The following is a 27,489-nucleotide window of genomic DNA, read 5'->3' as shown; positions in this document are numbered from 1 at the left end:
GGCGGCCAAACGGGGAACATACGGCTACCAGTTACTTAAGGAAGAGCAAACCGTTCCAGGATGGAAATACAACAGACAAAAACTCCCAGTTATACAGTAGTAGTAAAATGTACATCAATTTATTGTTAAAAATAAAGCTGTTATATTGATGAGTGATTATATATTTATGCATAAATAATGTAATTTATTAAAAAAGCAATTGAAAGTTTTATAACGTGTGACTTTAATAAAAATAAAAAATAATTGGACAAACAGCAATTATCATTAATGATAAACTGCTATATATATAAATCAGAATATATATTATGATTTCTGCAATGTGAATATAAATTAAAATATTTAAAGCTGGTTACTTGTGCAGAGGCAAATTAAAATTGATATAGTCTGTCTGCACGAAGAAGGAATTCCAAAGGAATGTAATCATGTGAATTGGGAGAATCTCATTTGGACAAAATGTCCAAGAAACAGAACAGGGTATAGTCTAATACTGCATGATTTCATTTTAATTAAAACATAATGAGTGATATTTTATCCATAAAATGATAAAAGTAAAAAATATGCTATTAACAAGTATTTTGTGAACATACACCATGGTAGGTACAAATGCAGCTCTGAATGAAGCAGTTGAAATCTTATCAGAGCTGTAGATCATGCCCATTGGAGTAAAAACAGTCTATGGAACCTTTGCAAGATATAGCCCCAAAATCAGCCTATCTGGTATTTTGGACTCTCAAGAATCAGGTAAAATATACGTGAAAAAATCTCGAACCATTTCTGAAAAAAATCTAAAAGTCAATTGTTTTTCCACTTTACTAGAGATGGCTAAAAGCTTATAAAACACAAGAAATGCCATTGCACCGACTGCCGGAGCATGATTGGAGTGATGCTGTATACTCTGTTGTCAAACCTATTGCATGTTTAACAACCCATCACTATCTCATGAAGGGTGAAATATAGACCATCAGTTCTTTTGACTTTTTTTTACTCTCATGGGCATGGTCTACAACTCTGGTAAGATCAAATGCCATATTCAGAGCTGCATTTGTATCCAATAGTATAATCAAATTTATTAATATAAATATGTTACAGCTTTATAAAATATACAGTAAATCTACACTGTGTTGTTATCTGTATATGATATGAAGTAAAGTTTGTATTTACAATATATTAATTTAAAATTAAGAAGTTAATAACATTTAATATATCAACAAATTTTTATAAATGTTATAACTTTAAAAAATATTTATTCTTATAGGATTTTCCTGAATGAATTGCTCTTTAATTACACCCACTCAGAGAGTTTTTAGAATCATTTTACAAGTGAATTTTTTCAAATATTTTCTTATTTCAAATGATAAATATTTTTCTGATAACCGAAATAATTTGGAAACCATTTCTTCAGATGAGAAAGTAATTCTAGAAACAATTGTTCCAAAAACCGAAGCGGAGTGTATTAGCGAACATATGATACCAGGGAAAGGGCCGCCGCCGCCCGTACCAGAAACTTGTTGCATGAGTGGATGTGCCAATTGCGTATGGATAAAATATGCCGAAGACATGGCTGCTTATTATCAAGACGGAGGGGAAAAAGCATTAGAAACCATTGAGAAAATACCAGACGAGAATTTAAAGGCATTTTTGAAACTAGAAATTCATTAAATGTGCAAGTTTATTTACAAGTGTTGAAGTTTAAGTTAATTATTTTATTACTTTTATTTGTTTTTGATTATAAATATCAACAAAACTAGTCAGTGTGTTATTTATTAAAGTGATTAAAAACTAATTGTAGCGTAGAATGAAATAATAAAAAAATCAAATGTTAAAACCTGCAAATAAAGTTATTTTCTCCAGAAATTATAATTTTCATGCTTATTTTGATAGATTTTAGAAATTTTGCATATTAAAATTGAATTGTTATTACAATTAATAAATAAATTTGTTTATCATCAAACTATTAAAATTACCAAATTAATCTAACAAATTAGAATTTATTTTTAAGTTAAGAAAAATATAATAAATACAATAGAATTTTTCATTTATGATGCTAATTTTTCTCTTATGAATTGGTTTATTTTAAACAATTTTAATACTTGAAATATTTTAGAAAATGTTAGTAATATATAAAATATTTTGTCAAAAATCTTCTTCATTGAGTTAGACCAGTAAAACTTCTCTCTAACGCAAGGCTACAAGGGGTGGAAAAAACTTCAAGTTACAGATGATTCAAATTAGACAACCTACTAAATGCTTCGTTTTCTTCAAGTTAAAGAAATATTCGAGTTACAGACATTTGAGTTGGAGAAGTTTTAGAGTATTTTTAAATATACTGAACAGTACAAAGTTAATTTTATGCTCAAAAATGCTAGTGCAGTTATGTGCCGCTCAATGACATTCCACTGAATGGACCACATGCAATGGAGATCCCATAAGATTATAATGGAACTGAAAAATTTGTAGCCACTTGTACCTATGTTTAGATACATAAGTAATCATCATTGTGTCACATTAGCCTATATAAATAGTATAGAGTAGCATATAAAGTTTGTCTAAGTACACTCTAGGAAAACCTAGGAATTTTTTGGGGTTGGTCTATCTAGATATGTTGGGCCCTGTCTCTTACCACTCCATTGTGGGCCCATAATGGGCTTGCTAGAAAGGCTGTCTTATTGCCTGTAGGGTGGAAAGGGTTAAAAAACTTTAAATTATGCAATGTTCAAATTATTAAAAATATCTAATGAAGTAATATCAAGTTAGGAAACAACTTTTTAAAAATTAAACAAACATCCTGAAAAATTTCAAATTTAAACTTACTTTATCAAGTTTATTAAAATAGATTGAAAATATAAAATGATATTAGTTCTAGAACAATAACACAGTTAACATTACAGGAAAATCCTTTTACATACTAAAAAGCGAAATATATACAATAGGATATGAGTAACAAGGTCATATCCTATTTAGTTTCTCATATTTACATAACAAACAACCCAATTGGATTTTATAAATCACAACCCAACTTGTTTTTATTCAAGTTATATAAAAGGTTTATAATATTTCAAATTAATTCAAGTAATGTAAATTAATTAATATTTGTGAAGAATGACACATAAAATATGATTTACCAACTCATCTGATTTCAAATTATCAATATTTGATTAATAAAATATGTAAAATAAGGCTTATACTATATATTTATAGCTGTCAACTGTCCTGTTCCCAGAGAAAGAATCCTGCATTCCATACTTTGTCCCACAAACAAACTACTGTATTTTCAGTATGTCTTCAGATAGCATTTTGACAACTGTGTTCCTGTTCTAAAATTATTGATTTCTAGAACATTCATCAAAAATAATTTGTATTACTCTATAATGAGGAAGTATAAATACTTCTATATTTTGGAAGTAGAAGCACTTTCTACAGTTTTTAATTTATAAACTATGTCCCTCAGACCATGGTGATTGTATCCTGTTTCAGACTGTGTCATCCCTTGTTGTTACAATATACAGGCTGACAGGACTGTATTATTTAAATAATAAAATTTTTATGTCTGAATAAAGTACAGAAAACAGTTCACATAAATAATTATATATCTAAGGAAGTTTTTAGTATAACATTGCCTATTGTCAACTGCATACATTTGAATATTGAATATAAATGTTGTTTAATCACTATTAATAAACTGGCTTCTTTATAATTATATGACATTTATATTTTCACTAAATATTAAAATCAAAATAACATCTAGTAATTGATGTTACTTCTAAATATCAAAATAAAAAAATGAAATAAACTTACCATACCAATAGCTTATTATGCAACTGTATAATAGGGTAGTCGATACAACAATAATTAAGTAAATATAAATTTGAACATATAAAATCCATCTTAAGAAACGAAGCAACAATAAATATGTCTACTCTAACAACCTTAAACAGCTTTGCAAAATATAGTTAGCCACAACCGTTTTTGGTCCTTTTCGGTTCCGTTTTCAGGGGGGTTGGAATGCATCCGTAACAGGAGTTTAAAACGAAAAGTCACTCTCTACTCAGATCCCACCTGAAGAAGGTCCTAGGGGACTGAAAACGTTTGTGGCTAACTATATTTTGCGAAGCTGTTTAAGGTTGTTAGAGTAGACAAATTTGAATATAGTTTTAAGTACATAAATTTTAATATTTCTCCCTCCAGGGTGTTCATTAGAAGAAATTTTAAGATAAATTATAAATTGTAAAATACACATTTAATGTTTACTGGTAATATAATAAAATAAAATAAACTAATGAAAATACTTGATAAGTGGAGGCATAAGCAAAATTCAATGATTTTTTTAAATGGTTTTAAAAGATTCATGTTTATTTGTGAAATATTTAAAAATTTCAACCTCTACATTGGTAGAACTTATCATTTTGTCAACATTCTTAGAACTTTCACTGGCAACATAACTTTTAATACAGAAAACTTCATTAAATGGTTTGTCATTATTTACATTTAAGTTCTGGAGATTGGAAATGAACAAAACATTTTCCTCAATCTTACCTGCACACAGAGGGGTTTCTCATAATAGGACTCATTCAAATACTTTCATTTCCACAAAACAGCTCTCCCAGCTAATTAAATAATCAATGCAGGTTTGGTAAAATTTATAAATTGCATAAAATAAATTTGGTAAATTGAATATTTTAATTCATAACATAAAGGACAAAATAGCTTTGAGCTGTTAGAATGCTCGCAACAAATATACAGATTGGGATACAGGTTTCAATATGTTCCCATTCCAAATTAATAGAGTATACTTTCCATATCTGATAGAGGCACTTTTCATAATGAAAAGTGCCTCTATCAGATATGGAGGTATACTTAAGTTTATTAAGAAAATATGTTGAAAGTCAATTTGCAAACCTAATTACCACTTAAAAACAACTTATTGATTTAACTGCATAGATGCCGAAAGTTCTTGATAAAAATCTCAAATTAACTGTCTTTCCATGATCAATCTTCATGAAGATTGGAACCGGAAATAATTATATGAAGACTGAATTCATTTGAGGCAGGTTTGGTGATCCTCTGTATGAAATTTCACTTATTGAAACAAGTATAAATTTATATGAGATGTTGCAGGAATCAATGTTTTCATTTCTGCTTTCAACAAGTAATACCGGCATCATTATTCATGGAGAGATTATTTCAATTTTAAACTGCAGAAAATAGATTTATCATGCCATGTATACCAGTTACATGATTTTTATTTCTTTATTTAATCAAAAATTACATTTAGACAAACTCATATATACAGTATATTGATGAAATTTATAAATCTCCCATAAAAATAATGGTGGTGAAAAGCTTTATACGTAATATATTAAACATACCTTATATAGAAATAAAAAACTCTTAATAAAATAATACTGACAATTTTTTCCATTTCTCTTCTTTAACCATTAAGTCGTGTATGAGTATTGGTGACTTCATAGACAAGTTTCCTCCAGCGAGTTCTGTGTAGTGCCCAGTCTTTCAGGTGTTTTGAGTTTCAGGCTGGTATTTGCCTTATTATCCATTCACTTGGTACATTGCCTTCCCCTTTTCCTATGTCCTTCTACCATTCCCAGCATGATCTGTTTTTCCAGGGAGTCAGGACGAATGGTGTGACCAAAGAACTTTAACCTCAACCATGCAATCATTGTCTCCAAGGAGATTTGTGGTCGAATTTTATCTAGGACTTCTTTATTAGTTGTTCTATCTGTCCACGGAATTCTGAGGATCCACCGCCAACACCAAAGTTTGAATGCATCTATCCTTCTATCACTTTTTCTTACTGTCCAGCTTTCATATTTCTCAGAAAAGGACATCATCCTTTCCTGAGAAATATAGTGTGATCATATTGGAAGAAACCATTCCCTTTCCAGTGGAGTTCACTGACTTCTAGAATGTCAAAGTTGCATCTTATTATTTATTTCTTTACTATCTCCAATTTGCCGAGGGTCATTCCTCTTAAATGTTAGTGTATGAATTAAATGAATTACCATAGTAAGCACGAGAGAAAATCTCTATTAAAACACATGAAACAAAATGTAATTTTCAAAATAAAATTATTATATGTTCAATTTTCAATTGTAATTAAATAAAATATATTTTACTCTTGATATGAACAATTACTACCAAATAAAAAATTAATGGATACCAACTGTTCTATAATTTTCATTAATTACACTAAATTAAATGCACAAATATTGAATCTTTGTTTCATTTTTTTTTAATTCAAAATACTGATATAGCTTTTTGTTTAAAATAGCAGAGATTTTAAGATTTACAATTTACTGTATATATAAACACACTAATAAATAATAATTTTCATACTTACAAATCAGAATCTGGGCCATTTTAACAATTAGGTACACTAGGCATGTATCTAGGACCCAGGAAGATGTAAAAAAATAATAATGAAAGGACTGTTTTATAAAAATAGAGCTATTTAATGTAGTCTACTAGCCTACCTGTCATACCAGTCAGGCTATCAGCTACGGTGGCAGTGACACATTATCTTATGGGCAAAAAGAACAATTGCCTAGGGTCCCACCAATCTTTTATACAAAATATTCCCCCCCCCAAAATGTCTGAAGTCAACTGTTCATGGGGCCCCCTAATTCAAATTTGACTAGGCCACACAAAGCTATAACATACCACTGTATAGTGGGGCGAAAGATTGAAATGCCAGGGGCCTAGCCACGTACTAATACATCCCTGATCGGATTATTAAACATTTAAACTATAACAGTTCAATTTACTAATGCGCAAGAAGTTTTTAAACATATTTGACGAAAATGAGTTTCATACGATTTGTTTTAATATAAAATTCCATTTACGGATTAAATTCACAAGACATCTTGATAGTACTAGTTCAGCATGTTAAGTTTTGACAAAATTTTAATATTGAGGCCTAATTAAAAGAGGAATATAATATATTAAAAGAATCCAATAACATGTCAAATTACAAAGTAATTTTATGCATAAAGAAACTAAGTATATGTTTAGCTACAATAAAATTTTATTGTAAACATTTCTTGGCACTAAATTACATAGAAGACAATTATAAGATGAAAGATTCAAAACTATACTGTCCAAAATAAACTTCATTTTACATCAAAACATACATCTTCCATTTAAACTGATACAATCACATAACATCACAACTAAAATCTATTAAAATTTCAAAATATTTTGATAATGCAAATTTTTTTTTTGTATTTCTTACATTACAGTTTGATTTAAATTTTGCAAATATTAAAACATTATATTGTTAAATTTACAATATTTAATATTTTTACTTCAATTTTGCTGTATATATATATATTTATTTTTTATATTCATAATACATTATACCGTATCTGTTTTGCTAATTCATACAAAACAATTTATTTTGGCTTTTTTTTGGGCTTAACTGTATTTTTTTTTTACCATGGATAACAACAGTTTAACAAAATAAAACAATAAGATGTTTAACTGGAACGTCCAGATTCATAACCTGGAAACAGATAACGTAGGATTTTTGTCAGATTTTTATTCAAATGCATTACATAATCTTTACCCAAATCGTTACGACACATAGGACAATTATATACTTCGGCTTTAAACGATCTTTGTAAACAAGGTTTACAGATATTATGGCAACATTCTGTGGTGATGGGTTGATATACAACTTCTTGGCAACAAATGCAAGAAAACAATTCTTCGACTTTTTTTAAAAATTTTTGTTTACCTTCGTTTAAATATTCTTTGCATTCTTCCCATATCTTTTTATTCTTTTTATCGTCTTCTATCAATTTTTTAATTTCATCTGGCAATGTATGAGGAAGAATTTTCGGTTTTTTTGGACTAACGTTATTTGTACTATCAGAAGCTCGTTTACCTTTTCCTTTCTTACTTTGGCTTCCGTTCTCTTGCTCGGCAATCGAATCGAGATAACCTTCGGGATACTGCATTGTTATTCCGAGTTCAGCTATTCGTTTTTTACCCTCTTTTGTCCACGGAGCTGGAATGGGATCATCTCTGCGCAAAAGATAACGCCAAACCAAAAATCCAGACTTTCCAGTTTCTGGCCAATATTTTACAACTTTGTACAATCCATCGTATCTGTTCCCTTCGGTTGGACAATATTTTGAATGTTTACTTCCTTTGCAGTTTCTCACAACTCTAACAGGTTTACCTTCTTTCCAGTTCTTAGCTTTAGCACCTTTCTCATTTATTGATGCTGCACAATTTAAGGCAAGAGCTTTATTCATTCTTGTGAGAGTCTGGTCGCAAGATTGCTCGGCCGTGCGTTTATTACCAGAAAGATCGCGACCTCCACTACCTGTATAAAAAAATTCGTCTCCATTGTCATGATCGTCTTCGTAACCACCAGAAAGAACAATAGAATATGCACCTTCGGTCTCTCGTCCGTGAATTCCAGCCACGTGAGGCCTGTGAACGCCAGCTTCAGAAACCTGCATTCTAAACTTCCAACACGTTCCCACTTCGACTCCAGGAATCTGTCCAAAATAATTCGGTGGTACAATTGTACATTCTTTTGTTCTTCCGACACACGCCATTCCTTTTCCCCAATCCCTCTTGTTAGATTTGTTAGTAGCCGACGCCATGCGAGCTTTCTTTTTGCTTTCTTTCAATTTTTCACCGGCACGCACTACTTCTGTTTCGTCATTTTTGCATTCCGGACAATACCAATCTTCGTCTTCTGGTATTTTCTCGAGGGGAGGATCAAGACACCAAATATGATAAGCCATATCACATTCATCACAAAGTATTTGTTTATCCGGATTATCTTTTCCTCCACAAGAATGACAAGCACAATATATACACTTTCTTTTTATAATGTCCTTGCAATGGGAACACTCCGGTTTATTCTGTCGTTTCACCGGAGATCCCTGGGTCATAAGTTGCTCTTCTTCGTTACTCCGCTGATTGAGTTTCATCGGCTCTTCAATTTTAAATACTTCTTTGGTAAAAATTATACGACAGTTTTTAACGGGCGTGAGACTCGGATCGACGAGAACAGATCCAAACAAATCCTTCCCTTTCTTACAAGTAATTTTACAATCGTACCAATACCCTCTTTCGGTCGGCTCTTCCATATTGTAATTCACCATAACCACGGAACCCTCTTGGATATCGTCTAAGTTAATTACGGTCCTAGCCCGGGGACGGATGTTCTCGAAGGTGAGCGGAGTGGGATCGTCGTCTTCATAGGTATCAAAAACGACGTAAAAATACAAATCATCCTCCGTCGGCTTGGCCAGATGATTCGAATTACCACTTACCGTTCCGCAGTTGCCACTCTCGCTCAACTGCCTCTTCGACTCGTTGGAGTCTTTCGCCGTTATCTTGACAATCTTGGCTTCGAACCACGCACCGTTATTCAAATCCCTGGCATCTATGCACTCTCCCACTTTGTAGTATTTACTTTCGATTTTAACATCGGAACTGGACGGCGAATCCATCTTGTTTTCCTTGTTAGACGTAACACTCTCGTCTTCGCTACTCTCATCGTTCTTCTTCTCATTCACAACGGGCCTTACGATTATCTGAATGATGTCGTTCAATCCGACGTCATAATCGAAGAGGGTGTAACCGTCTTCCAGTTGCTTCCCACGATAGAACAATCTTTGTCTCTCGGGTGGCACGTCGAAGTGTTGTACCAAACGTTTCCTAAGTTCGTCGATCTTCGTTAATTTCGACAATTCGTCCACGCGAATCGACTTGGAGCCATCCATGCTACGTACCTGGACCCACATGTTTACTTAAGCACAACCACGAAGAGTGAATAATACCTTCGAATTACGTTCGATCTCTGGCGCTCTCTCTATCGTCGCACTATAGAAGTAGGCACATGGTTGACAAAAATTGGCGGGAAAGCTCACGTGACCCGTGGAATGATAATTATCCGTCACGTGGTTCGATCGTCACGTCTTAAACTCGTCTTTTACTTAAATCTCCGCCGATATCCGCTAATAACGCTTTATATATTTCTTATTTTACACCCAAATATACATATCGTTAGTACGGGTTGTCAATTGAAAATTCAATTTTACAATTTATAAATTTTAACGTCAGATGGCGACTGTATCGGTAGTGCGCAGGGATATTTCAAATTATTTAAATTTCTTGACCGTATTTAAATATGTTAAACGTAATTTTTAAACGCATTTATATAGCGAATAGCTGTTGTTTTAATTATAATATATTAGTATATGTAAAAAAGAATAAAATAAGAGCTATAAAATTAAAAGTGAAATACAGTATAGTAACATCAAATATCGACGTTCTTTGAATAATTTGAATATTTTGCTAAATATTTAAGAATAATTTTTAATCTCTTCTATTAAATACGTCGGTAATTTATATTGAAAACTTTTTGTCGTATAAAAATCCTCGTCTCGACCGTATCGGCTGTCCGGCCGTCATTTCTTCGTTTTTTGTTTTTACTATAATTGAATAGAGTTAAAAATTTTTATTTACTCGTTAGTTTTATTGTAAGTTTTTACTGCCTGATTATATGATGTGTATAATGTGTAGCAGTTTGTCATTTTCACATAAATAGGGGGCGCTGTTTCAAAATATAAAGTCCCGTTCATTTCCTCTCCTAGGGTGCGTTCGTAAAGTCGAACGAGTTAAACGAAAATTACGTCATCGTTATTCTTGTTTTCGTCGGACGTTGTAACCGATTCTTTTACAACCAAATGGCCGTCTCTTAAATGGAAGCTATAAATGTCGCTAGTGTATTCTTATCCGAAACGTTTTTCTTATATTCCTTAATTAACATGGGCAAATATTTGTAGCACTTTACCTTTTAATTCATAATTTATACACTCAAGTAGATTTAGGAACATCAATCTCGCCGGACGCCATTTTATTCACGATGTAAACTGAAACATCATCAACATCTTCCTCACGGTTTATATGGAGATATTAGCCGTATAGGCTCTTTCTCCGAATCGACCGCACTCATTGGAAGCGACTGGTGCGAGTAACGTACATTTCAAGCCCCATCACGTGCTGGTGGGGAGTAATGGTGGTCGAAGGCTCATAAATAGAAAGCAAAGTACTGGCGTGTAATAGGTTTTTTTTTTTTTTTTTTTTTTGTAACTCTTTCCGCCCAGTGGGCACTAAGAGGGCCTCTTATAGCAAGCCCATTATGGGTTCGGCCAGGCCCACAATGAGGCGGCTGGGTGGTGAGGGACGGGGCCCGACATATCCGGACGGACCACCCCCGAAAAATTCCTGGGGATTTCTTCGACCCGTCCGGATTCGATCCCGGGTCCCCCAGGGCGGCAGGCTGCTAACCTTGACCGCTCGGCCATCCGGCCGCTGGCGTGTAATAGGTTAATGTTCAGTGTCGTGCCCAGATCTTGGTGGGCGCTAGTGTATTGAGGGCACTGCAGCCAAAAATGAAGGGTCATCTGAGCTCCACAGTGAGGGCAAGTCGGAGAATCTCTTAATTGGCGAGAATATAAAAAATTGTTTTAGTGGGGCTGTCTCCGTGTGTAGCCAGGCCAGCAGAGTTTTCATGTGCTGATTTGAGGTATAATGATAATACCTTGTGGTGAAGGGATGGAGATGCTCACGGCCTTTCCTCCAAAGAGTAGCTGTCCAGGTGTCTGTCAATGGATGGATAGTGTCAATCTGAATGGCGTGGGCGAGGACACGTGGCAACTGTGTCCTCCAAATGGAACCGTTAGGTGTATGGAAACATGCTGCTTCGTTAATGGGAATTTCTGTATGGCCAGGAGTCCACCCCACAACACAGGGCACCCTCTGAGTACTGATGCTTGCTGCCAGATCTATAATAAGCAAAGGAGATGAAAAAGACACATTCGCCACTGTTTGTAGATTGATAGGTTGTCAGAGAATATGGCCATAGGCCCGTCATCAACATCAGTGATGCCAACTTAGGGTTTTCTGCCATCCTGCTGATGTAGGGATTTTCCCTTAAATTTAGGGTTTCCCCTATATTTAGGGAGAAAATCTCTACATCATCAGGATGGCAGAAAATTTAAGGATGAAAATGTTAAGTCTGCTCTTACCGGTTAGTGAACGTAGCAGTTCAGCAATGAATAGGAACTTATAAGTTATATGACAAGTGACTGTTCTGGCATGAATGAATTTCTTCATCACACGATGCTTTTGCTTAACTGTGCTCATGTCTCCTGGTACCGTAATGTGAAAGTTTGTTTCTCTGGGTTGTCAAGACTAATATTTTTTTTATATGCATTGCACCTGGAGCAAAACTGTTTAGGGGTTTTCAGGACAGAAGGTTGACAACACCAATCAATGTTGAGTGTGCCCATTCACTGAAATTAGTACTTTACAACAAACTCATTAGTAATTCGTTTAACTCATTCCACCTTATAAACCTTTCCAACGAAGTAATCGGCAAAAATCAATTGCATCCAAACCAACACAACAGCATCTATGCAACTTGCACGTGTGTAATTATTCAAATAAAAAGCACTTCAATAACACAGATAAAACTGAATTGAAATATATCATTATAAATATATTAATATAATAAAGTGATGGATATAATTCCCATTGCTAACTCTTGACTTTGGTTATTTGATATAAATATAATATTAAAAATGCCTTTGCTTTAATTTATTAATAACTTTATTCACAAAATATGACTCAGCTTTATGCATTAAATGAATGTACAAAACTCATTTGAGAATATTCTTTTCAATTATAGCGTGTGTATCATTATTTCATTCATTTTATGTTCACTGACAAAGTGAATAGTTAAAAGCATAGCTTTGACACCAAAATAGGGGCTCAGGTGTTATTGAAAAGTAGATATATAGAGATCACATAATGGCCACTATATCTATGTAAGTATTTACTCTACAATAATACCAGAGTCTCCTTTGCTTGAAGAAAATCAAGATGGCCATTTAGTGAGGTTATCACTTGGATGTTGCTTCGTCACATCTGCTAATGTAGTGAATGCAAGTGTATTTCATACATTCAATGTGTCTCTATTATTATGCTTTTTAAAAAATCCATCTGTCTGTACATGAACTTATTTGGTTGACAATGGCTGTGGATGGGGTCCAGGCTAGCTGTATCTGTGAACCAAAAAATTCTACCTCATAAGAAATCTGCATAAATTGTTCGGTCATGGGAAACCAAATATCATAGCAAAAAGTGTTTAAAGAAATCAAAATATATGTAATCGAGATGGGTTGTTGATAATAATAAGCGCAGAGCCCAAACGGTTAGGAGTTGAAAGTTGGAATACAGTTAGGGTAAGTCGTGAGAACGTACACTAAGAAGGGATTTTTCAAAATTCCCCCCGCAGGGGAGAGGTTGTTAATGCGGGGGAAAGTGTTAACAATGGAAGTGTTAAGAGAAAACGATGTGCAAGATTTACAGGCACAGATGCGGTTTTTTGCATTTTTGTGGGAAATTGAACATATTTTTAGACCCATCTAAAAATTTTCTAATTAGTCTGGAAACAGGGGGACCTAATTCTTGCATTCTGTGAAAACGGGTAAGATTGGCCTTAATGTAATAATCTTAATCTTTGCTATTGTTACTTTTTTCCCGAGCAATGCCGGGCTTATCTGCTAGTACACAAATACTTTAGAGACTGGCTCTGGTATGATTGCAACATGAAATTTTGCTCTTTATATTTTTCATTCCTTTTAATCCAAAATAAGTTCACTTAGCTTTATTTTCAGTGACTTTTTTCAAGATAAATGGATCCTTTTTGATAGAATATATAGAAAATAACAATAATAATGCATTTATTTTCTTTAACTTTTACAAAATTTTAATTAAAAGTATTTAGATTTGAGTACTTTATTGTATTTTGTAAAAAGTTTCAATCTGAGATAATTTTATCATCACAGATTTAACATTTTGTGCTCTTGGTTTAAATAAGAATTTTAAACTAAAGTGACTTCAATCATGTGGTATCCATGTTTTGATCAGCTTCAATTTGTTGGAGAACTTCTGTTAAGCAAAAAAAAAAAATTTTATTATCTAGATAAGACAATAATTGTATTTAATATAAAGGCGGCTCCACAAATTCGGTATTTGCCGAATGTCAAGCAAACATTTGGCCAATACCAAGTAGCATGGATTACTATTCCATATTTGCCATTTCCCACTCCTTTGTCACTATATTATACCTAATCAAAGGGGAAAAATTTTGTACAGACATTTGTAATTCTCTCAACAAACTGACGCTCAGCAAATAATCACATTTGTATTGTATGTACGTGCTCACAATGTGACAAACTTCAACAAGTGGTAATTATTCGGCAATCAGTGAATACCAAACGTGTGGAGCCTCCTTAAACTTACAATATACTCCTGCTTTAAATTGGTTTAGCATGTAATAAAATCACCTTAATGAAAATAATTCTATTACAAAAAATCATATTTTTAGTAAGGAAAATAGTTTAATTCTACAGCAATGATTTGAACTTTCGAGATCTTAGAACGTATTATTTTGTTCACATCATGATATTTTCATAATAAAATGGGATTTCTGAAACAGATCAACAGTGTAAAGCAGGAGTCTACTGTAATATCATAGCATTATCCAAGTATTTACTTAAAATAAAACTCTTGCTAACGTTTTACAAGCAAATTTAAAGAAATCCATAATTAAAATTCTATTTAATTTATAATAATAATAATATCTAAATTTTACGGATGAATAATTTAGCTTCATTCATAGTTGGAACCCTTTTTAAATCCAGCAAAGTAATAATACACACGTGCCCAAAATTTAAGGATGGACAACATTTGTACTGTACATGAATAGAGAGAATTGTAGACAAATGCAGACAAATATGGCAAGAACTGTATTACTTGACATCTAATAAGTTTTAGACGTGTAGTTTTGGCCAACTTCGGCACATTGCCAAATATGACAATGCTAGCCAAAACTACAGAAAGCCTGTTTTACAGATCATTAAAATTACTTGTAAATTGGAATAGTTGGAATAATGTAAAATTAGTGAAGTCCATCCTCTGACTTTTTACATTACATTTTATTTAATTATGCATTTGTTGTTCTATTGCATGATTTTTATTTATCAAATCTAGATAGAGTAGAAACTCAATTTAATGTTTTTCAAGAAAATGGTGAAAAATACATTAAAACATGGAATATGTAAAACCTGAATAGTCTTAAAACACATGCCAGAAATATATATAAGTGTATGTGCATTCAGAATGGATAAAGTTAAACAAAACATACAGAGTGGCCAATTTATTATGACTCTCTCTACGCAGTACGTTGTTGGGCCGCCTTTTGTTTCCAATACTGCTGCAATTTTCTTTGGCATGGACTCTTATAAGAGTCCATGCCAAAGAAGTTGGTAAGTGGCAGGAAAAATCTGTCACCATATCTGATAAATTGCATTTTCCAGTACACTAAGAATGCATGTTCTGGATCCAGCTGCCTGATACCCCTTTTGACTTCACAATCTACAAATTCTCAATTGGATTGAGATATGATGATTGTGGAGGACAATTAAGCAAGGTGAAGTCTCCATCATGCTCTTCAAACTACCTTTGGACAATTTGAGGTTTATGGCATGAAGAATGTCCTGATGGAAGTATCCATCTCCAGTGGGGTAGGTTATTAACATAACTGGATGTACTTAGTCAGTGATATTTAAATGTCTTTGGACATTCAGATGTTGTTCCATACAAAGCAAAGGGCCCAAACAATGTCAGGAAAAATCCTCCAAACCATAACATTGTCTCACCAGCTTGAAGTGTTATGGCAATGCATGTGGGATCCATTCATGCTATTTTCTCCATATCTGCACTCTGCCATCTGTGTGGTGCAATTTAAAACATGATTCATCAGACCACATCACCCTTTTCCAGTCATTTATCATTCAATCTTTGTAATAATGTGCAAATTGGAGTTGTTTGATCTTGTTAGTTTCAGACAACAAAGGCTTTTGAACAGGCCTTAGGCTTCCATACCAAGACGATGTAATGTACAGTGAACAGTTCATGCAGAGATGTTTCCTGACTAAGGAAAGCTGTAATCTGAAGTACAGTTGTTCTTCTGTTCAACTGGACAAGTCTGGCAACTCTCCTTTCAGCTCAAGCAACTAGGAACCAAGGATGACCACATGCCTTACATTGAAACCTGCTTGTTTGGTAGTCCCTTCTTTGTACATGTGAATAACAGCTGCTCTCAAACACTTCACAAGCAAAGCAGTTTTGCCGATATTCACTCCACTGCTTCTAGCACCCAAAATCATTCCACATTCAGAGTCTGTTAAATCACATCTTTTATCCATACCTTCAAGGACAGTTCCCTACAACTGTCTGTACAATCATCCAGCAATCTCTTTTTATACCATTTCATCCTCTGGTGACAACAGAATGCTATCGTAGCTGATTTGCAGGTGATCATAATAAATTGGCCGCTCAGTACATATTGTATAATGATTAAAGATATTTGTTTCCTGTTGAGAATCTGATGTGTTTGTCTTTATCTGGACTACACAATCTCTAGTCAACTTTGAAAACAATGTGATATCACTTTATTCTGCTTGCTATGCCAATCTGTGAGTCTAGGAGGTTGCTAAGGCTCCAAAAGTATAAAATATGATGTTTTCTCACTATCACAAGATGACAAAACAATCTCGATAATTCATTGAACTTTAATAATCCAACTAACCATACAAACAATAAATAGTTTCTTTATTTTTTTGTTTTGAAAAACATTACCGTATTTTACAGACTATAAGACGCACCTTAATTTTTAAGCAATTTAAAAAAAAAAATACCTATAAGATGCTACGGAGTATAAGATGCACCTGAATTTTGGAGGCAATTTTTCGAAGAAAAAAGTGCGTCTTATAGTACGTAAAATACGGTATTTGAGATGAAATTCATCTAGGTTTTTGATGTGTAAAGTTCCTGAAAATATGATAAATCAAAAAATACTAAATGCACATCAACACTGTAGTTTATGAAAATTAAAAAGGAAGCAACGAGAAAATACATTAAATCTAGTTTCTACTGTACAGTACATAACTTACACTGTGGAGATTTTTATCAGCTTAACTCTTCTATATTTTTCAGTGGATCTGAAGGAGTTGATAGATAAGTTGGCAGATGTGCAATGAGTTTTCTGATGTAATAATCTGAAATTTCCCTATTTCTATTCTAGAAATTTGGAGCCTGATATCATTTTTGTATAGAGAGCTGATAAGATACACATAAGGCTCATCTATGTATGTAGTTTATGAAGAATTATACGGCCTGATATAATGCTTTACTTTAGCCCATGGATACTATGATTGTCCACTAATATAATCTAATTGTAGAACTTGAAGACAGCCATTCAAGATGGTTGATAACTTTTATTTATTACAATTTTACTAAATTAAAATGATAACAGGTTGTTACTTTAAAAAAAGTAAATTAAACTATATCCTCTATCATCTTGGTCTTCTGATTTTTATTAAAAGCATCATAAAAATATCTCAGCATACTTAAAACATATATTATTCTAAAAGATGCATTGTTGTTTACCAAATTAAATAAAGCAAGAATGAAGAATTTTCATTCTTGAAATTCATCTTACAAACAAAATGCAGGATTATATAGTTCAGTTACAAATTTCTACAAAAAAAAATACACAATATTGTTAAATAATACTTACTTTTTGAAATATCTCTATAAGCATGGCTTACAGGAGAATCTGGAAATTCTCTAGTTAATAATTTACCTTTGTCGCAGCTCTTACCTATTTGATAGAAAATCAATACATTAAGAGTTTAGTAGCAACAATTTTATTTTTTGAAAAACAAAATAAAATATCAATTACCAAAGAGTAAAGAATATAAGAACATAATATGTGCAGGCCTCATATAATATAATATAAAAGTTGCAGTAGAGTGATAAAAGCAAGAACATAATATAAAAATCTGGCCCCCATGGTAAAATTATTATATGAAATGCATCAAAGAACTAAATTAGTCAAAATTAACAGAAGCCATTAACAGAAGTTCTTTTTAATTGGTTATCATCGTTTACAGATGATGTACAGCAACTAAATTAATGAAAGAATAATGAAAGCTTGTTCTTATGTATGTAAAGGATGACACAAAACAACATTCAGTTGCGTATATTTTTATTTCTAATCATCCTGACAGGTCACCAATTGAGCAAAAAACTGTAAAATCTTGACTTGTTTCAAATATTTAATGTAATTTAATGCCTGACATTATAAACAATATCCACACTTACAGTATTGTATAAATACTGTACAGTGCTTTAAGTAACTTATTTTGTTTAATATGGCTGTATAATTTAAGCTGTATCACAGCTATGTATATATGTATGTAAAAAAATGTGTGTTATTTAGGGTTTGGCAAAGGTTTCAAGCAACCATGGGGCTTAAAAACCTATCTTGTGCAGATAGAAGGAAATACTGTATAATTATAATTAAGTAATGCTATCTTAAACTGAAGAAATTAGTTCCTATTTATTATCATAGAGCATTTTAGATTAAATTAGCTTCAACAAACAACAATTTGCTATGAACTAATGCTTCAGTTTGGAAGAACTATAGTGTAGTTTGATGGAAAAATTCAGATTTTAAAAGTATTAATCCAAGAAAATAGTTTGAAGACAAATCTGGAAATCCAATCAAGTTATTATTTATAAAATATTGTATTTACAGTTGCAAATATAAGTAAAAATAAGATTGATATATCATTCTTTTATAGTATCAATTAAGTATGTGTTGTTAATATACTTTATTATAAAAGAATGATGTAAACAGGGTCTTCAAAAAAAAAAAATAAATAAATAAAATGCTATAATTTTAAATTGCTGTAATTACATTAATTATTATTTGAGAAATATGCTTTTTACACCAATCGATAAAGTAACTGTCAGAGTTTCATCTGCCATCTTCATTCAAACATCTTGTGGACTATCTGTAGGATGTGCTAAAAACAAAAATGGCAAATCTGCAACAGAGAAGGTATTTTGTGTTCTGCAGTTCAAAAATTGCAATCAATCATTATTGTGAAACACAATGCCTTACATGTGGGATCACTTTGAAATTGTATGTGAAACTGAAAAATTATGTTGTCATTTTTGTTTATGGCACTTCCTAGAGGTAGCAGACAAAAATACATTTGTATGTAGATAGAATATGTCCAGGTTTCATCTACTGTCGATCAACGTACACCACATACTTCTCGATAATACTTAACATAATTACAATAATTTAAAATGGTAGCATTCTTTTCGGAAGATGCTGTAAATCTTATCTTTGCATTTATTACAAAAAGTATACTTCTACTAAATTATAAATTATTATATTTTGATATCACTGAAACTTAATTAAAATAATTATATTACCTATTATTGGATCCAATTTTATTTTTCCTAAAAATAAAACTTTCATTTCCTCGGCCATTTTCTCGGCACCACCTGTCGTCGGTGGAAATATCTGTGATTCAACCTTATAGATAAATCAAAAATTAATTAAGTAATTAAACTAATTATAACAAAATTAATTTTAATTAATAATCTTTTTGAAATATGTTCATATATATAAAAATTTCACTCACTTTACATTTGGGACAAATAAATCCACTCATATTTTCAATGACTCCAAGAATTGGAAGTTTCACTTTCTGACAAAATGTGATCTGTTTCCTAACATCAAGAAGAGAAACTTCCTGAAAAATCAAATTTATCATCAAAATTTCTCCATAGAAACCAAAGTTATAATATTTAAAAATATTACAAACTTGCGGTGTAGTTACTAGTACAACTCCAGCAACATTACAATTTTTTAGGTATTGAACAATAGATAAATGTTCGTCCGACGTCCCCGGTGGTGTATCGACTACCATATAATCTAATTCTCCCCAATCCACATCACGTAAAAACTGTTTAATTAAACCTTTGAAAGAAGAAATTTTAAAACTTTAAATGATTTTTAAAAATATTAATATTGATAATCAAAATAGTTTTATAATATTATACTATATATTATATTGTATGTTTCTGTATTGCTTCTATAATTAATAGTAATTATAGGTATTTCTGTATCTGTGTGTTTCTAAATAAATTATAAAATGTAATTAGACAGAAGAATCAGACAGACTAATTCTATAATTATTCTTGTCATTCTTTCACAAACATACAAAACTGAAATTACATATGGAGAGGGTTGGAACTTTAATAGTGGGCTTGTAGTACTTAAATAGACATCTGAAGGGGAACAGCAAAATACCAGTTAAGTAGTACACCCGACTTACCTGTAAGAGAAATGGTTTTGTCCTTTACAGTATAATACCTTTGCCGTAGTGATGAAAAGAGCAGACAATATTGCAAAACAAATTATGTTGTTGAATTGGAGTAGTGTCATCAGCTGAAAATTGAAACTGCAAGTGTGGTTGTAACCCAAGTAAATGTCATCAGGAACTTCTACAGGCTTGTGTGGTTAAAAGGTGGGCAAAAACATTTCAAAAGGAACATTAGAATGTTCGTGATCAATATTGGCTGACCATCTGCCAGTTATGGAAGACCAGTGTAAGTGCAGTAGCCACATTAGTGGAGAATGGCCAGTGGTGGATAGTTCATGATCTTGCACAGGAGGTCAACCTGGCCCACAACTGTCCTCCACATTCTGAAAACACAATTGCAAATGTAGAAAATTGCATCTTGCTGGGTATTACATTGTATCAGTGACACTTCCACTCTTCTCTACCGTAAGGGTCAGCACCGGTTCCGAAGGCAATTGTAAATATGTATATATCAACTGTAACATTTAGATTCTAACCATTAACTGTAATTAATATTGTAACTAACCAGCGTTGAACTATGCAGCGCAATTGTCGTTAATATTCAATGTAATCGTACATGTACTGTACTTCTGTCAATGTCCTTATATGTTAACCACTTTGTAGCTAAAACTTAGTCTGTTTTATGCCAATTTGTAACACCTTTTTTAATGTATCTGCAATCATATCCATGTAAGATTCCCAGATACTATGAGTCAGCATGTCTTAAAATTTTGTACATCATGCTACTGTATACATGACTGATATTCAGTGGCCACCTTCCAACATATTCCTATGATTAATTGTTGAACTATTGTAAACTGTTTTATTTTTTTTTAATAAATGTGATGCAGGTGTCCATGGTGCCTCCCATGCCTTCTTTCACACTTTCCTATCCCCCTTTCTCTTCACACTTCGCCCACTTGCTTTCTCCTTCTTTCAATTTCCTACAGGGCAAAGTCTGTTGCAAAATACAGACAGCTCTCTAACTCTTTGAACTATTGAACTATTGTATCAGTGACATCCAAATGGCAATGTCATAATGCTGCTCCTGTCCTTTTGAAACAATTCTACTGTGAAAGAAAAGCCTTTTTTAAGAGGCATTATTACTCTTAATGAAACATGGGCTCACTCATACTAGCCTAAATTGAAACATCAGAGCAATGGATGGTGAACTTTGTGACTTTACTTGACAGACTTTTGTGCAGCAAAACCCCAATAATGTGAAGGTAATAATTGTTATATATGACTGAAATGGTGTTATCCTAACACATGCAGTACATAAAGCATAATCTGCACTAGGTCCATTTCTTGGAACATAGTCTGCAAGCAGTCTACAGAAGAAGTGGTATCACTTTCTGAACAATTCACACATCATTTTGCATGACAATGCTGATCGTTAACATCTGTAGCCATATGATAATGAGCATCATTATCACATGGCTATAGATGTGAATGATCTTTTTACTCAGTGGGGCTAAGAGATGCTTTATCATACCTTAATCATGTGACTTTAATTTGTTCCTAAAGATAAAGGAATCTTTCAAGGCAAAGCAGTTCTAGCTATTCTATACACCATCAATCACTTGATTCAGACCATCAACATCAGGGTCTGCTGACAGCATCATTTGACTTCCACATTGATGGCAATGGGTAGTTGACAATGCCCGTGACTCTCTAATTGAGAGAAAGTTGGGACCAGATTTCTCTCTATTTTTTGCCACAAAAAAGATTCTCTTCTGCAACAATTGGAATATGTATCTAACCTGTGACTAAACTTGAAATATTCATTCACACTGCATACTCAGTTTAGCAATTTCCATCAATTTTCTTATATACAAGAGGGTTCTGGCAGATTAAAGGAAATCGAAGAGAGAATATGCCATTCCCACAAGTGTCACAGCGCAGTAAAATGTGTCATGGAGGCAAATGAAGTGCTTAAAATCACCATTAAAGGTTTGTGAACTGCTTAAGTTTATTTATTCTTTCTTGTGCATTTCAACTGGGCTCAGTATTGAAGTTCCAATCCTCATATTTTTAAAATAAGGAATCATATACACCAGTGATGTCCAAACTTTTCTATTGGCTGGCCAAATTGTGTGTAAGTTGTAAGTCCTAGGTAGGTGAACCATAAATATTTTGAAACCTATATACCACATAAACAAAAATAGACCTATTCCTATCATTTATAAGTGCTTTGGCCTGGGTCCATAGTTTAAGTACCACTGATATTGATCATTACAATTTAACATAAATCATATTTTGAATAATGTAACTGCACATGATACAATCCTAAGCAGAAGAAAACTTGTAAACAGAAAATAAAAATAACATCAACAAAATTTATTATACCGTTCTTTTTTGGACCTCGCCAAATTACAGCCTCATCTGGACTCTCGAGCAAAAAGCCAACAGACATAACACTTAAATTTTCTTCAACAAACTATATACAAAATTTTAAAAAATTATAACAAAGAATAAAAAAATTGATTTATGTATATTAAAAATGAGATATTGATCATACCACAGGTGACCAACCAGATCCACTTTGATGTACCTGAAAATTTCAGAAGAAAAATATTAACTCTTAAATTGTTAATATAAATATATTTTCTAAAGTATTTAATATTTATTTATAATTTACATTAAATGAAGCATTAGTAATTAAAGATTAACTATTCAGATGTCTTTAATAATAATAATAAAATACATCCCACAGACAGTATTGGAAAACAATGTGCACAAAATGTACTACGATAGAGCCATAATCACAGATAAAACAATTTACCACAACAGATCAGACATCACACTCATTAATAAACACAATAAAATCGCATACATTATAGACATAGCTGTTCCTAACACTCACAATATATAAAACACATGCACTGAAAAAATCTGCAAGTACACAGAACTTGCCCAGGAAATAAGGCATCTGTGGAGGATGGATAGGGTGCTTATTGTATCTGTTGTTCTCTCCTCTACAGGTGTCATACCACACACACTACACAAAAGCCTGGGCACATTACAATTGAATAGAAACACATACATCACACTACAGAAGGCCACTATATTGAATACATGTCATATTGTTAGAAAATTCTTGAATACAGACACACATACTGACACACTTTTTTAATTTCTGTTTTGTTTTGGTTACTATGCCTTGACTCTGGGTCTGGCATAGTACACAGCCAACAGTGTAAACTGAGTATAACTCACAAAACCCAAAATAATAATAATAATAATAATAATAATAATAATAATAACTCTCCCGTGGTCACCACCTGGTCGTGGTGGGAGAGCCCAGTAATTTTACTGATCCATAGGGCAATGCAGGCTGGAGCATAAGCTCCTGGTAGGGACACCCATGCCAGTAAGGTCTATGGGGAGAAATGAAGCTAAGAGTGACCACGCCCACATTCTGTGGAGATATTCATCATGGTAATAACTAGATCAAAGTGTGATACCGGCTCGGACGTCGCCCGGGTTAACAAGGTCCACGTTCGTGGGTTAGGCAGAGGCTCACGTTCGAAAAATAGGCCACAGTCTCCCTTGGTTACCGGTGGCGAAAGCAGCACTGGCCCAAGCATGGCTACTGCAATGCCCTCAACAGATGTGAGGAACCAACCCAGCCTTGGTGTTTCTGTGGCAATGCATCCACAGACCACAAAGGCTGGAAAACCACGCCAACAGATGAAATGGACAGTAGAAATGAACGAGTTTATCATCCGTACTTACTACACCATCACAAAACTCGAAACAAACATGACAGCATACAGACAACAACTACACCATAGATTCACACAACAGTATCCTCATCTCACTGTCACCGAACAAAGGGTTGTTGATCAAAAAAGAACAATTATACACAACAACCTTATTCCACAAACAACACTTGAACTTATCAAACAACAGGTTGCTGATCAAATACATCAACAGACAGAAACATCTAACATTAATGAAGATCATGTAACCTGTCAGGATAATCCAGCAACAAGCATTGATAATAACACACATACAACAATTACCACTAATGATACTACAGACACTTCCTCATCCATCACTGATAACATAGACATGGATTTAGTTAATACGCTCTCACTTATATTTCAGGAAACACTCACTAAATATACAGGTACAGATCCCACACAACGACCACGAATACCAAAAATCAACACGTCAAAGAGAAGTAGGAAAAACACTAAATTATGTAAACACTCACTTACTACCACACTACATTCATTCAATTTCTACACTCACAGACATTCATACATTAGTTTATGCTGGGGCAGTCACAGTAGTGACACACCATGGACTGAAAGTACAATCACAGACAAATACACAGAAAACACAATTCTATCACAAGCCTGCCTGGCAGAGAAGAATAGAAACACAAATAAATGACATTAGACAGCAATTAGGCAGGCTGACACAATACACTAAAAACAACATAACACCCAAATTAAGGAAACAGCTCAAAAACATTTTCAAGAAAATAAAAACACACACAAAACATGAACATCACAACACACGCATTACAGAATACATTGATACACTAAAACAAAAACTTGCTGCCAAAGCACGTAGACTCAAACGATACAAAACATGTACACTACGAAAACAACAAAATAAATTATTTACAAACAATGAAAAACTCTTTTACAGACAAATTAATAACAAAGCAAACACTGATACACAGCACAGTGGCACACCAACAGAAGAAGAACTCACAACATATTGGTCTTCTCTTTGGTCCAGTGCTGTCACGCACAATGCTGATGCAGGCTGGATCGAGGAGGAGAACAGAAACTTGCACAACATACCAACTATGCCCTGTGCTGAAATAAACATACATGATTTCCAATACACTGTTAACAGAACACACAACTGGAAGACACCTGGTGTAGACAACATTCACAATTTCTGGTACAAAAAGTTTACATCACTGCACCAGGAACTAGCTAAACACCTAACACACATCATCATCAATCCACAAGACATGCCAAATTTTCTTACTCAGGGCATCACCTACATGAAACCTAAAAACAACAATACCACAGACCCCACACAATACAGACCAATTACATGTCTTCCAACACTCTACAAATTATTGACATCCTGTATCGCAAACAAAATATACAAACATGTTGAAGAACACGACATTCTAACAGAACAACAAAAAGGTTGCCGTAGAAACCACAGGGGATGCAAAGAACAGTTACTCATAGATTCAGTCATTCTACGGCAAGCACACAGACAACACAGAAACATACACATGGCATATATAGACTACAGAAAAGCATTCGACAGTGTTCCACACAGTTGGCTGCTACATATCCTACACATGTACAAAATACATCCATCACTCATTGCATTCTTTCAAAACACTATGCAGCACTGGAGAACAACACTACATCTCAGGGTTCAGTAACACTTCCATACAAACAAACCAAATTTTTATTAGGCGAGGAATTTTTCAAGGAGATTCCTTGAGTCCTCTCTGGTTCTGCCTAGCCCTGAATCCATTATCCAACATGTTAAACAACACGCAATATGGTTACAATATCAGACACGAAAAAACAACACAGTTTACACTGTCACATCTCATGTACATGGATGACATAAAACTTTATGCATCCACACAAAAACAACTTCATCAACTCCTACAAATCACACATTCATACACCAAGGACATACAAATGGAATTTGGCCTAGATAAATGCAAAACACTTCACATAGAAAAAGGAATCCTGAAGAAAGAAGATTTTGCACTTGGAAATGGAGACGTTATTGAATCCATGGAAGAGGGCGAGTTCTACAAGTATTTAGGATTCCAACAGGCCAAACTAACAGAACATACACAAATAAAGCAAAGATTAATTAAAGAATACCAAAGTAGGTTAAATGCTATTCTCAGAACACAGTTAAATGCAAAACACACAGTTAAAGCAATAAACACATATGTCATCCCAGTACTCACATATTCTTTTGGAGTTATACATTGGACTCACACAGATCTCGAGCAACTCCAAAGGAAAACAAGAACTACACTTACTAAGCATAAACAACATCATCCTAAATCCGCCACAGAAAGATTAACCCTTCCACGTAAAGATGGCGGACGTGGCCTGATTGACATAGTTAACCTTCACTACAAACAAATACAGTCACTGCGAGAGTTTTTCTACAAAAAACAAGAAACATCACAATTACATAAAGCAGTAACTCTAGCAGACTCAAATAACACACCATTAAACTTACACTCACATCATATGGACACAACGCAACATATAAAAAGCATAGACACCATTAAGCAATCGTGGGCTCGAAAGGCACTCCATGGCAGGCATCCTTACGATCTGGCCCAGGATTTTGTTGACAAAACTGCGTCAAACAGCTGGTTAGCTCGGGGATGCCTCTTTGGGGAGACGGAAGGATTCATGATTGCCATACAGGATCAGGTCATAAATACTAAAAACTACAGAAAACACATACTCAAAGATACAACACTCACAAATGACACATGCAGAAAATGTCACATCATGCCAGAAACTATACAACACATCACCTCTGGTTGCAAGCTCTTGGCACAGACAGATTATTTACACAGACATAATCAAGTAGCAAATATAATACACCAAGAGCTTGCAAAGAAACACAAATTAGTAGACATCCACGAAACCATACTACAAATACATTCCACAGACAGTATTGGAAAACAACACGCACAAAATGTACTACGACAGAGCCATAATCACAGATAAAACAATTTACCACAACAGACCAGACATCACACTCATTGACAAACACAATAAAATCACATACATTATAGACATATCCATTCCAAACACTCACAATATACAAAACGCATGCACTGAAAAAATTAGCAAGTACACAGAACTCGCCCAGGAAATAAGGCATCTGTGGAGGATGGATAGGGTGCTTATTGTACCTGTCGTTCTCTCCTCTACAGGTGTCATACCACACACACTACACAAAGCCTGGGCACATTAGAATTGAATAGAAACACATACATCACACTACAGAAGGCCACTATATTGAATACATGTCATATTGTGAGAAAATTCCTGAATACAGACACACACACTGATACACTTCTTTAATTTCTGTTTTGGTTACTATGCCTTGA

At 33.6% G+C, this 27,489-nt stretch overlaps 2 protein-coding genes across 2 annotated transcripts; both read right to left on the bottom strand.

Moving 5' to 3' along the window:
• Positions 1-7,021: 7,021 nt before the first annotated feature.
• LOC136990615 (E3 ubiquitin-protein ligase UHRF1-like) lies at positions 7,022-10,093 on the bottom strand. The gene has a single exon (XM_067289014.1). The coding sequence runs from the start codon at positions 9,780-9,782 to the stop codon at positions 7,491-7,493; it is 2,292 nt and encodes a 763-aa protein (XP_067145115.1). The 5' UTR covers positions 9,783-10,093; the 3' UTR covers positions 7,022-7,490.
• A 3,680-nt stretch (positions 10,094-13,773) lies between these two features.
• Nubp1 (NUBP iron-sulfur cluster assembly factor 1) lies at positions 13,774-22,893 on the bottom strand (the record flags this gene model as incomplete). The annotated part of the gene is given in 7 exon segments (XM_067289101.1): positions 13,774-13,998; positions 17,693-17,776; positions 19,405-19,507; positions 19,617-19,727; positions 19,800-19,954; positions 22,689-22,779; positions 22,861-22,893. Coding segments are annotated over 7 exon segments (624 nt in total), but the record flags the coding sequence as incomplete, so codon positions are not given.
• Positions 22,894-27,489: the final 4,596 nt, after the last annotated feature.

Source organism: Centruroides vittatus, unplaced genomic scaffold (assembly GCF_030686945.1).
Source record: "Centruroides vittatus isolate TY-2023 unplaced genomic scaffold, ASM3068694v2 contig_1322, whole genome shotgun sequence".
Classification (NCBI taxonomy): Eukaryota; Metazoa; Arthropoda; class Arachnida; order Scorpiones; family Buthidae; genus Centruroides; species Centruroides vittatus.
Note: the sequence above shows the minus strand (reverse complement) of the source record. Positions and strands in the feature narration are given on the sequence as shown.